The sequence below is a fragment of the Epinephelus moara genome, chromosome 8 (genome assembly GCF_006386435.1).
Source record: "Epinephelus moara isolate mb chromosome 8, YSFRI_EMoa_1.0, whole genome shotgun sequence".
Taxonomy (NCBI): Eukaryota; Metazoa; Chordata; class Actinopteri; order Perciformes; family Serranidae; genus Epinephelus; species Epinephelus moara.
In genome coordinates, this window is record NC_065513.1 from 2773649 (window position 1) to 2787441 (window position 13793).

Below are 13793 nucleotides of genomic sequence, written 5' to 3' on the forward strand. Positions count from 1 at the left end.
ACAGTTCAGTGGATGTGCTGAAATAATTTCAGCTTTATTTGACACACTGATGATTTATTATGATTTTTTGAAGTTTGGAATGTGAAATGTCTTGAAATTAAGATTTAATGTAATAAGCCACACCCCCTTTAAGCAATCATTTTCAAATTTTGTGCATCAACTGAGACATGACCCTAGATGATGCAAATCAAGATTCGTACAAATATCTTTGGCTGATTATGAGATATCAACTTTTTGCAACTGTAGCACCCCTATTGGTTGATTTAAATCAAACTTTCAGGGTACGATTCAGATACTTATGTCGACACTTCCTACAAATTTGGTGTCAATTGTGCTGAGATGTGCCCCCTCTAAAGTTCATTGGTCAATATCATCAAAAGGCAATGACATATCAAAAAGTCTTTAATAACGAACGTTTGGTGCAATCGGATCAGTGGCTTAGGAGGAGATGTCAAAAAGGTGTTTCACAAAAAATCCAATATGGCCGACAATGTAGTGGGCGGACCTTCAGGGTTTTTCAGGCTTTTGTAGGACCCCTTCACCTGACCATGTGTGTCAAGTTTCAAGTCAATCTGACATACGGTGCGTGGGTGGTGGACTTTCAAAACCAAATTTTTCTTGACCTTTATTATAGCGCTCCCATCTGGCCTAATGGCATTATATATCTTGAGCAACAATTGCACACAACTTCCAATCACTGGTGAAAATTTCATGTCTCTACGATGTACCATCTCACAGGAATTTGCAAAACATTTCTGAAGAATAATAATAAAAGCTGCTCTATCATCCTTCAGCCAAGTTTCTTTCATCAAGTCTTTACATGAATAAAGGCCGAATTAAACAATACATGAAGGAATAGTTTGACTTAGGCAAACTGTTGTTTCAATTTTAAGGGAACATTTAATTTAAACATAACATTTTCAATAATTTGAAATTTTACCCCGCAGTCCCATTTCCCATTCACCTCTGGCAAGCATAAAACAAAACACAGAATTTTGACAATAAAGTTGGATTTTAAAAATTAGAGGTGCCATAACATCTGAAATCTGACAGATGGTCATATTAAGGTCAAATTAACAGCAAGTTAAAGAGAAATGTTTAAGAAGCGCTCTGCACTCTGACGGTTGACTCCTCAGCTCTAGCTATGAACATTCCATCCCATAGAAACCAATGTAAAAACCTGAGAAGGGCATTTTTACCAAGCTTCAAACAAGTTTGAATATTTCAAAAATTTCGAATAAGATTTGAAAGTTGAATACAAGCCAGAATGTATGAAAGATGGGGAACATTTTAAAGTTTGATTGTTTTTTTTTACGTGAATGTATGATAGGAGAAATAGGAGTTGAAAATGCTTGAAAAAACTTGAAAAATTTGTTTCAAGTTTTAACAGTCCTCTCTTCTGCTTGATTGGGGAACGATGCCTGAAAAACACTGAATATTTTGGAAAGCATGAATGTTATGAATGAGAAAAATACAAGCACACCATTCTTAATTGAGCTGAATAATTTTGGTGCTTGATCAGTTGAGGTTTACGTCTTCCCACAGGCAATAAATCTAATGTGATATAATCACAAGGGGTTGAGACTGACTAGCTGCTTTTCAAACGTTAATAAAAGATCAATATGGGCTCCATGTATGGTTCCAACCATGCCCAGGCCTGAAACCTTGAACCTGCAGCACCTCCTGCAGGTTCAATCTAGCAGCTTCAGCTGCTAGTGGGCAGGGCCTCCACAGGCCAGCACATGGAGCAGGGAGGGGGTGCAGCACTGCATTCCTCTTGTCAAACACTGACAGGAGCCAGCTGGACGCTGGAGGCTTACCGCTCTGCCTGGGCTGGGCTGCAGACAGGAGAGGAGCAGGGGGTGTGAGGGAGGGATTCAGGGAGGGATGAAGGAGGGAGAAAGAGAGGGAGGAAAAGAAAAGGTAGGCAGGACTGCTTTGTAATCACTTCTGCCTGTCTGTCTGGTACAGAGTGGAGGAGTGAAGGAGCTTTTGCTCTGTAAATTAGAAAGAGAGAGAGAGAGAGAGAGAGAGAGAGAGAGAGAGAGAGAGAGAGAGAGAGAGACTGGTTGTGTCACTTCTGTCATCCAGCATTGTGAGGAATGAGTTGGTTGTTGCCACAGTGGATCATGGGGGGAGGCAGGTTGATGCTGCTGCTGCTGCTGCTTCTGTGCTGCTGCTGGGGGCCCTGGCAGCTGAAAGGTACAGTATGCTACAGCACTTTATTGCTAAATTAACAAAGCATAAAGTTGCATGCTTGTGTATGAGGGTGGAGTCTTGGCACCGAGAGGATGAACAGCTTTAGGGTTCCTAGGGTGTAGAGTATTTTAAAGGACTATGTTAATGCAAGCTGACTGCTGCTGCTGCTAGGGCTTAATGTTGAATGCGGTTTGATTAGGTGAATTTGACTACTGAAACCAGGACGGACAGTACAGGATGTGTGTGGCACAAGTTTGTCTGACCAGCATATAATGCATAATTTCAGTGTCTTGCTGATACAATCAGGATGACAGATACTGGTTTAATTGCATCAAGGAAATTTGTGCAAATCTAATTCTCCTCTAATTGTGTTATTAAGCAAACCTGCCTGTTCATTTGTATATATACATGCATTAGCTCTGTATCTAATTAAGTCATTTACTGTAGTTTGACTCTCCAGGCTCCCAGTGCATTCCCCTTGTTGCTTCATTGATTATTCAGATTTATGTGATTAAATTACCATTAAATATGACTTCCACTATGATCCATGTGAAGGTTGTGTTTTGACTGTCTGACTATGAAGTTGTAGTACTAAATGTGAGTGCCTCTTCATGCAGGTGTACACTGTGAGGTGGACGTCAACGAGTGTGACAGCAGTCCCTGCCAGAATGGCGCCACGTGTAAAGACGCTGCCAACTCCTATAGGTGTCTCTGCCCCATGCCAGAGCCTGGCCAGGAGCCATGGGGTGGGCAAGACTGTGACGTCCGTCTGGTCGGCTGCCAACAGCACCAGTGTCAGCATGAAGCAGGTTGTGTCTCTGTGCTAACCGATGAAGGAGAGCACAGCTACACCTGCCTGTGTCCGCCTGGCTGGACTGGAGAACGCTGCAACACCTCCACCACCTTCTCTTTCAACTCTGAGGGCTATGTCCACATGCAGCTGCCTGTTTCCAAAAACAGGACAAAAAGGGAGACTAAAGACCACAATCACGGGCTCCACATGCAGCTCCGATTCAAGAGCACTCTGCCTGACATGGTGCTGTACTACCGGGGCAGCATGGAGCACTTTGTCTCCTTGGAGCTTGTCAGAGGCTCCCTTCAAGCCAGGGTGAAGTCTGGAAAGGTACTGCAGGTTATTTACCCTGGCCCAGTCAATGACGGGGAATGGCACCAGGCCACTGTCACCATGGATGAGAGGCTGGTTCTGGTTGTAACCGGACCTGGCTGTGAGGAAGAGTGCCTGGTGAAAAATGAGGGCTACAACCATCTGATCTTCCTGCAGCCTAGCTTCTTTGAACAGCTATATGTTGGAGGGGCACCGCAGGAATATTTAGCCCATACGTCCAGCGGAAGGGGCTTCATTGGCTGCATGGAAGACCTTCAAGTTGATCACAAGTTGCTTCTACCTCAGGACCTCATCAGAGAGGAGAACCAGGGCTTGGAAATAGGATGCAGCAAAAAAGAGTGGTGTCAAGATGACCCATGTATGCGGCATGGGCAGTGTGTGGACATGTGGGTTCGTTCCAGCTGTCGGTGTCATCGGCCCTACTATGGAGAGAGCTGTGAGAAAGGTAAGAGTAGATACAGTATACCTTATAGGTTTGCAGGAATGCACTCAACTTTTAGCACAAAAGCCCTATTTATGGACCCCTGGATAGATTGCTAGCAATCAGAGTGGGGGTCTCTAAGTCGTGTTTCAGGAACTGTTAGAATGCTTTTGTAGGTGGGACTCTTGTCTTACAGCTAACACTAAAAACAACAGCAGATTTTTATATCCTAGTCAAAGACAAAACAAAATGTATGAATGAAATCAAACTCCTTCCTAATGATCACTCAACAAACACCTTGACTAGACAAAGCTGGATAAATCGAAGTCTGAGCTTCTTTACCTCTTCCACTATGTAACAGAATTAGCTGTTTAGGGCTTCTGTTATGCCAAATTACAATTACAAATTCACGTGCAAAAAAACAAAAGAAAAACAACAACATATAAATATCATGTCTAAATGTAATTTTTGAGACTGAAAAAACACTTTGCCAATTAGTGTTTCTCCAACACTGTTTGACATGTTGGACACAGACAGTTAACACAGTACCTGCTGATCTTTGCTCTCCTTTTTTCTCTGATAACTTAAGATCCAGACATTCAGGAGGTTTTTACCAGGAGCCAAAATATCTGCAGAGGTCTCTTTCTCTCCAAAACAAACCGACCCAGTGATTTACACCGGTAAAAACACTGATTAAAACAGTTTCAAGAAAAAAAAAAAAAAAGTTTTTCCAATGCTGTTCACCTTGGAGGGGCTACTAACTATGTTGGCCAACACAAAAATGTAAATGGCCCTATCTAGAGCCAGTGTTTGGTTTGTCCTTTTTGGGCTACTGTAGAAACATGGCAGTGCAACAAGATGATTACCATAAACAATGGCTCGCTTCCTACATAGATATAAACGACTTATTCTAAGGTAATGAAAACACAACAATTCTCATTTTCAGTTGATTATACACTAAAGAATACATACTTATATTCCATTTCTACCAATATATTCAACTAAATCCTACTCACTGCACCTTTAAAGTGTAAGTCCAGTAATTAAATGTTGTACTGCCATAAAGTTGGGGCATCAAATAAACAATAAGGCAAAGGTCAAGCAAATTTATTTGTATAGTGCCTTCCAATCGCAAGTTAATTTGAAGTGCTTCACATGTGACATAAAAGGAAATCAAGGCAGTAGAGGCAAAGATATCCTGACATTTATCCCCTACAGTATGGATCGATCTCCAAAAAGCACTGGATCCTACACTTTCTATAATGCGACCCTTCCTGGTAAAAGCAGAAATGTCAAAATTTCCTTTAAAAAGTTGTACTGTTTTAGTGCAGGCCAAGACACACAAGTGATGTGTTTCGAAAGAGGTCCTCCGTAGCCTTCCAAGATATTATAAAACCGTTTCACAGGCTGAATAGTCTCCTGAATAGTCTACACTGATATGTAAAACTAGAGTGCCCCTTCAAGGAAGCCAAAATACAGTATTGTTGAAACAGGAGTAAGCATGTGCCAAGGTGTTGGGGTAAGATACTGACAACTTTGTGCTTTCCAACCTCTCCTCAGAGTACCCATCCTGGACCTTTGGTCATGAGAACACCACCAGCTATGCTGCATTTAACATCTCAGATACCCATGGAGACAACTTCACCATCTCCTTTTTGATGCGCTCCCTCAAACACAACGGTCTGCTGCTGCAGCTCCGACGAGAAGGAAAGCCCTACCTTACAATCTATCTGAAAGAGGGCACTGTTGCTATTTACAGCCCTCACACCACACTGCTGTCAGAGGCCAAGTTCGTCACTGACGGCAACAATAATTTAGTGACTGTAAAGGTACAGTATGGCCATGTGGTTTTCCCTAAAGCAGGGTATCATCGCGCCTTAGGGAACGTGAGTGTAGAGGCAGGGGATGTGGCGTATTTGGGAGGGCTTCCTGCAGGTAAGGGCATATATGCCTGGGGTGGACATCTCAAGGGCTGCCTGCAAGACTTTCGGCTGGACCACAAACATCTGACCACTGAGGATCATCTGGAGGGGGTGGAAGTTTACCAGGCAAGGACAGAGCAGAATGTGCTGCCAGGATGCCAAAGTGATGACACATGCAAGGTAAATGAGAAATGTATAGCCTGCTGTATGATTATCACCTCAAGTACAAAACAAAACACACTTCGTTGAAATGTGTGCTTCTGTAGAGAATAGCTGAACTGACTTTGTTTGTTTTGCAATGTTACTGATCATTTAGTATGGGAATACAATTAAGATTTTTTTTTCACCACAGCAAAATTTTATTTAATTTAAAGGGTCCCATACTAATCTCATCCATTTTGGTCCGGGGTCTTTTAAACCTACTGCTAATGTCTTTAAACGGTAGCATTGTACATTTCTGCGAACCACGTATAGGTTTCATTTGTACATTTCATCATATCAGTATTTCTTAAGGCCCTGACACACCAAGCTGACAGTTGGACATCGGTCAATGTTGGACCGTCGATGAGCATCTGTTGCCCTAGTTGGTGTGGTGTGTCTTGCACCATTGCCCCTTGTTGGCCCCTATCAGTTTTATTTTGGCCCATTCAACACAGTAATATATATGTATGCTCTTCTCTCTCAGCACTGGATTGTGTTGTTATTGTGCTAACTGGCTAACTAGCATCAAGACAGTCTTCTGGTTTCTGTTTATCAATGAAGATTACAGACTACCGCCGTCTGCTGGTGTGGCGAGCTATTTCCTCTCACACAGGCACAGAATAGGGATGTCCCGATCCAGCTTTTTCCACTTCCGATCCGATACCGATATTACAGCCTTGAGTTTTGGCCGATACCGATCCGATCCAAGCACGTATTATACATATTCACTTATTTTGTTGTCAGTCATGTTAGAAAAGGTTTGATCAAGCGATATTACTCTAACAAGAAGAACTACTTAATCGGGTTAGTTAGAATGATCCACAACAGTTGGTATGAGAAACTGACCTGTTTATTGTTAACAGGGTTAAATAAACAAACTTTAAACTTGAGCATTAACATTAAATAAAAAATATAGCTGGTTTGCTTTGGCTGCTTTGGCCCCTTAATAAATAGAAAATAAATTAACACAAGAAATCTTTAAAATGTCTAATATTGAAATTAACACAGCAGCAAGACTCCATACACTTGTGTTTTGGCCCCCTAATAAATAAAAAATAGATTAACACCACAAGACATTGTTGACATTTAACAAACAATGCAGCCTTTCCTGTTCAGTTATTTTAGTAGTGTCAGTGCCAGCCTGGTGCTGCTGTTTCCTGGGACCAACAGAGGGGACAAAAAACCACACACAATATTGTACAACTGTTTAAACAAGCAATAGTCCATCCATGCTCCAGTTTCACTAATTGTGCCCAAAACAATGCTATCAGTGCTCAATCAGTACTTAAACAGTAAGAGTGTAAACCAAATAAAAATATCATTCTCAAAAAACCAGAGCAGAAAACAAATAGTCAGTTAACTAAATTGACCGCTACTCTTCCTACCCTTCCCTCCATGTGTGTCTGCCGTCTGCATGCTGGCCTGGTGGATTGATAGTAAGAGCTGGAGCGGATCACTGGAATGGACTGCTTGAATTGCGGAGCGCTGGGATGGTCGGAAAACCTGGATCGGAGTTCTTGGATCAGCATTTTTCCATGCAGTCCGATCTGATGCCGATGCATGTTTTTTGCTAATATCGGCGGCCGATACCGATCCGAATATCGGATCAGGACATCCCTAGCGCAGAATGTATGTACGTGCTGGTTGGCCGTCAGCTGTAGTCTTTGGGGTGTGTTCATGGCCAACTTTTTGACCAAGACATGACGATGTGAGGCAACGCAGCAGGGGGCCTTTCTTGCCACTAGTTCTCTGAAGTTAGTTTGGTGTGTCTGGGCCTTAAAGTGACATAGTTCTAATTACATGTGTATGAGCTTACTGCCTCATAGTGAGCTGGATGGGATGGTGGATGGTGTGAGACATTGGAGAGATGGCTGCTGAGCTGCAGACCACTCTTTGAGACCAGCAAACACCATTTTAAGCCATAACATGATCTTTTCCTAACCATAACCAAGTGGTTTTTGTGCCTAAATATAAACACACATTACCCACAGCATTGTTGAAACGTAAGGAAACGCAGCATTTTAACAATTCCACCACATAATGACGTACAAATGTAACATATCTGTGGTTTGCAGAAAACTACATTGCCAACATTTTATCTGGCGAGTGGGCTGGCTTAACTACTACTCATCTGTCATTGCAATTACCTGTGTTATTTCTACTATTATTCTCTGCAGCAGTGGTTCCCAACTGGTGAATCATGGTCCAAAAGTGGGTCGCAGGTCCATTCTGAACGGACCACAAGTGACTCGCAACAGTGTCACGTTTGTAAAAAACACACTTTATTTTTTAAAGCAGCTGTGCGGAACTTTCTGTTTTCGTTGATTATAGCGCCCCTTTTGGTTGAAGCGGTATGACACCCACAGCCTGGTGTCGTAAAATTCCGACTGCAGCCTTCGGCTTCATTCGTAAAATCTCGACTGCAACCGGCAATTACCGCATGCATTTGTTTTGGAGAGTGAGAGGAAAATCATAAATGTTCTAGTGTAGCTCTGAATTTCTTATAAACTGAGGACAACTGCCTGCTGTATATTTGTGTTCATGGTCACAGTCACAGATAATTTTGTGGCGTTTGTTATAATGTTACTAGACAAAAGCGGTTCACATCAGCTACATTTAGCTTGCTTATAACTTCCATGTCGTCATATATTGAAGTGAAACAACGTCTAACAAGTTGCGGTATATTCTCTAAATAAAAACAAAAATTACATACCTGTCGATTAGGAAAAGGGCCAACTCGGGATCAGTTTTAAAACCTTTCAAATCTCTCAGCTCTCTCCACTTGGTGAATGCCCGACCGAGGTTTACACGCGTTTGGGCTCGAGCCCTATCACTGTTCCGTTTAGCCTTCTTCTGTTCTTTTTCTTTTAGATGGTGCTCCGTCTTTATCTGCCATGACATTGAAAGTACAACCAAGTCCTTATAGATACATCTGATAAAACTGTTATGTGTTCAGCAATGCCCGTTGCGTACAGCTTACTCGAAGAACACTCTCTGTAAACACGGCTCTTCTTCTTCTCTTAGTTTATTGGCAGATCGCAAACAACTTCCAGGTGCATACCACCACCTACTGTACAAGAGTGGGCAATGTGTCCGAAATCATTCACTACTCCCTACTACATGTCTGTTAGGCTGTTTCTTAAATCCTACTCGTAAACACGGCTCCTTCTTCTTCTGGTGTTTAATGGCTGCGGGCCGCTGCGGGCGTGCAGACTTACTTCCGCCTCCGGGTGCCATATTCTGGTTTGCTGACTTCTGCTGTGTCTGACCCGACCGAGGCTACGCTAAATAGCCATATAGAGAAAGGCTTTTTTGTCGCTGTTGAGTTCAAATAAATATGTGGATCTTCAAGGGGGGGGGGGGTGATACGAACTAGGGACAGTTTTATAAATGGTAAAAAGTTCTGCACAGCTGCTTTAAGTTCAGTGAATTTCTGGCACTGAGTTTTTATTTTGCTGTTTCCTCCTGTAGAGTGAGTGACTAACTGACAGCAACTTGAGAGAGACAGCAAAGTAGCTCAACGACATGGCCAAATGCAAGTGTGATGCTGAGTATATTATGACTAAGGAGAAATCTGGACCCCATGGCTGGACGAGTTGGAAACCACTGCTCTACAGCACATTTTTCTGCTACTGCTACTACTGCTTCTGCTACCACTATTGCTAGTACAGGCCCTACTGTAGGCTATGTCTCCAGCTTCAGCAGCCCTGGCTCAGTTCTTCTTTAAAATAACAAATTAAAGTCAGCACGTTACAATACAATCTCTAGATGTTAACATGCTACTGTATATGAGTATTACTGTAAGAAGTGCAGCTCAGACTGATGGTAATGTACAACTTAGATTCTGAAACTCATTTAAATTCCTTCTCTGGGGTATGTTCCAAATTTAATTCCAGCCCATCTCGTAATTTTTAAGAAATTTCAGTTTCAACCAAAGTGGTGGGCTGACAGGGCCATCTGTAGAGCCACTATAGCATGGCTACATTGTATAATTATCCATAGTGCATCACATCCATCATATCACAGATTGACAAAACTGTCTGCCAAATATTCAGATTTAATGGAAAAACTCCAGATAAACGCTCTTATGTTTTGCCAGTGTTTGGCTCTAACACTGAACCATGCTAATTGTGTTAGCACCTCGCAGTGCTGTCTGGTAGCTGGGCTGTACTGTAGTGCCTTAACCCTATTAACATTGATCTGGCTGGAGTACCTTTGATCTGTAAGTTACCGCTCGATCTTCTCTGCAGCTTTTACCTCTGTGGTCGCATCAGGTGAGAGATTTTACAAGACATCATCTAATACATCTGTGTTTGTCTGTGCACAGGATCAGCCCTGTTTCAATGGTGGACAGTGTCAGGTTACTTGGAATGACTTCAAGTGCGACTGTTCCATTAACTACTCTGGCCGGCTGTGCGAGACACGTTTGTGGTGTGTTGATAATCCTTGTCTTGACAAAGTGCGCTGTGTGGACTTACCGGATGGTTATGAGTGTAAGTAATCCTTTGACAGTGATTATTACTCTCTTTGTTAAGGCAGGGCTAGTCAAGTCAAGTCAGGTCAAGTTTATTTGTTTAGCTCTTAATTTCTTGATAAGATTTACAGTCTTGAAGTTTCTGAAGTGTTGTTTAAGCACAGCCTGTCTACCTTAGACCCTCACTGACATTGAAGGAAAAACTGCTTAGTGCAAGAGAAGGAAGAAACTCCATTACCTTAAGAGTCTGACTGCAAGAGGTTCTGTGAAGAAAGATTATGCTACGTCAAATGTATAGTTTATGGTTGATGCTTTTTCCAAGTAGCAGGAATAAAACTGGCAACAGGAAGCAACGTAGACACATAGGGAATGTGACAACAGATTACCTGAACCAAAAAATTCAATTCTATTCAATTTTATTTGTAAAGCCCAATATCACAAATCACAATCTGCCTCAGAGGGCTTTACAGCATATGACATTTTGGACCCTCACACAGATAAGGGAAAACTCCCCCAAAAAACCATTAAGAGAGAAAAAACATGGTAGAAACCTCTGGAAGAGCAACTGAGGGATCCCTCTTCCAGGACGTACAGACGTGCAATAGATGTCGTGTGTCCAGAACAGATCAACATGATAAATTAACAGTAATCCGCATGACAAAATGATACATAAAAAGAGGGAGAGCCAGAGAGAGATACAGGGCAAGCAGTAATGACAATAGCTACAATTTAGTAATAATATTAATAATAATAACAGTAATTTTGGTAGCATATTTTATAAGTATATATTAATATATATTAGTATATGTATGTGACAATAATAATCATATGTGTATAATAACAGTATGAGTATGACTAATAATAACAGCAGTAGTAGTCGGCATCAAGCAGGACCACGGCACCAGTGCAACCACGACACACGATCCAGGCGTAGCTGCGATTCAAGGGAACCTGGGAGACAGTGGAGCACAAAGGCTCTGGAGAAAAAGCCGAGTTAGTGACATGCAGTAAAGCAGAGTTAGCGATATGCAGTAATAGGACATGAATGTCAGCATGTGTAAGTCACAAGCAAGTCACAAGTCTTAACCATCAAGCAAGCCAAGTGAAGTCAATGCTCAGGTCAAGCAAGTGACATGTAAAGTCATAGGAAATTATGATATTTTGGTCAAACATTAGCTAGAAAGCTAACATCTGACCAGCCAATAAGTTAGCTGAAAAGACATCTTTCTTTCTAGCTTTTGTAGTGATGATGAAGTTGGATGTTGTGGTGGTTGTGTCACTGATTTTTGAACTGCAGACGGCATACTACTGTTTTCTTCTTACTACCATTATCGACAACATAATACTTGAATCCAAATTTTATTTATTTATTTATTTTTTTATTAAAATGCTTATATTAAAACAAAACAAAAAATCAAGTCCTTTGAAGTCATCTGTCTCAAGTCTAAGTCAAGTCTCAAGTCATGAATATCAAGTCAAAGTCAAGTAGAGTCTTTTGTCAATGTTAGTCAATGGTGTAGTGGTAGTTGATGAGGTGGGTGTACTACTATTTAGATGGGTAGGTTACCAAGGAGGAAGTGGATATACTGTCCTAGATATTTCAATGGCTTTTTGGCTTATAGGTGGGTATACTGTAAATGGCAAGGAAAAGAAGTGGGTATACCCCGCACACCTGGATATACCCTCTACTACACCACATATGTTAGTCAAGCAAGTCTCAAATCATCATATTTGGAACTCGAGTCTAACTCGAGTCCTGCACATCTGGTTACTGCAGTAGAATTTCAAAGCCAGCCCGTGCTTATATTAATGGCGTTTGTTCCTGCTCCATTGGGTGTGGCAATCCAGATGTGTGTGTATTATGAATATTACGCTTACATTTTTTGTCCTTGACTAAAGTATTCCCAGCTGTGATAATCAACTGGCTAACACAACTTTTTAGGTTATTTGGAGAACATCTTGGTAGAACATCCAAAGTGTCTGCAAAAATAAAAGCAAGACAGATACACTTATATTGATATACTGATACCATAATGAGGAAAAAAAAATTGATTCTGTAAATGTAAATTGTAAATTGTACAAAGCAACTAAATTGAGGTCATCAGTGTGCAATCATTAATTACACATATCTGAACATTACCCAAAAGAGTACTTGGCACTTTTTTTCAAGGGACAGCACATCAGCAAGTGGTTTTCCAATCAGTGCACTGATTGTTTAATTTTGTAATCATGACTTATATCATACAAAGTTTTGAATCAGCATGTGACTTACACATAATTCTTGGTTTAGTTTAGTTTTATTTGCACATAATGTTAAAAAAATTTACAAGACTAAAAGGGAAATGTCAGAGAGGTTAGAAGCCACTAAAGGCTTATCAAAGAACCTCCCCTCAATTAAATCATACAATAAGGATAAGAAATGAACAAAACAAAACAACAAAAAAACAAAAAGCGGGAAGGAAAGCAGAAGGACAAGAAGGAGGAGGAATTAGGAAAAAAAAATCAAGACAAAACAAGAGCAAATGAAATGAACAAAATCAATATAAGATTACGTGTTTGACAATGCACAAACAACTAAGAAATAGTCAGACCAAAAACAAGGACAATGCAAACAAGGAAAAAAATAATAATTCCACATTAAAGTTGATTAATTAAATACTTTTTCATTTGATTTTTGAAGATTGCCAGTGAGGATGATGCTTTAAGAGATAGGTTGTTCCAGAGAGATGGTCCTCTATCACTCAGTGAGAATTGAGCAAGGGAAGTCCGACAAAAAGGGCGATGAATGTCTTTGGACTGTCTAGTGGAGTATGAGTGAATATCAGAAGAAAAAATTACAAGATTTTGAAAAACACTTGGTAAGTCATGAGTTAAATGTATGAATTTATACATAAATACACAAATCTGGTATTTGTTTACATCATAGATAGATAAAAGTTTGTATCTTCTGAATAAAGAAGCTGAAGGATAACATCTATTAACAAGACAAATCAATCTCAGAAATCTTTTTTGGACTAATAGAATCTTATTAAGATAGGTAGAGCATGTAGCGCCCCAAACAGAATTACAATACATAATATAAGGAAAGATTAGACTGTAGTTACAAGGTTAAATGACAAGAATGATTGGTCAGTGAACGAACTCTGCTCAAGATAGCAATTGATTTCATAGTCTTTTTGCATCTATATGGAGTTTCCATGTTAACTTCTCATCAACAATGACTCCTAGGAATTTAATATGAGGAACTTGAGTTATTTCCTTGTTGTCTAAGATAATTTTGGCATTTTCTTTTGAATATTTTTTGTTTTTAGCGCAAAAGAGCACAAAATTAGATTTATTTAAATTAAAGGACAATTTCGGTATTTTTCAACCTGGGCTCTATTTCCCCATGTGTATGTGTGCGTATGATTCATGGGTACCACTCGTTCTAAAATTGGTTCAGTATTGAGC

General features: G+C 40.6%; 1 protein-coding gene across 2 annotated transcripts in view; it reads left to right on the forward strand.

Annotated features, from left to right (window-relative positions):
• Positions 1-13793, forward strand: part of LOC126393894 (protein crumbs homolog 1-like) — a 129480-nt gene that overhangs the window by 95504 nt on the left and 20183 nt on the right. For both annotated transcript variants that reach the window (XM_050050304.1, XM_050050303.1), the window contains exons 7-9: positions 2817-3770; positions 5307-5848; positions 10197-10362. In XM_050050304.1, coding sequence (XP_049906261.1) covers positions 2817-3770; positions 5307-5848; positions 10197-10362 — 1662 coding nt within the window. The remainder of the gene's footprint in view (positions 1-2816; positions 3771-5306; positions 5849-10196; positions 10363-13793) is intronic.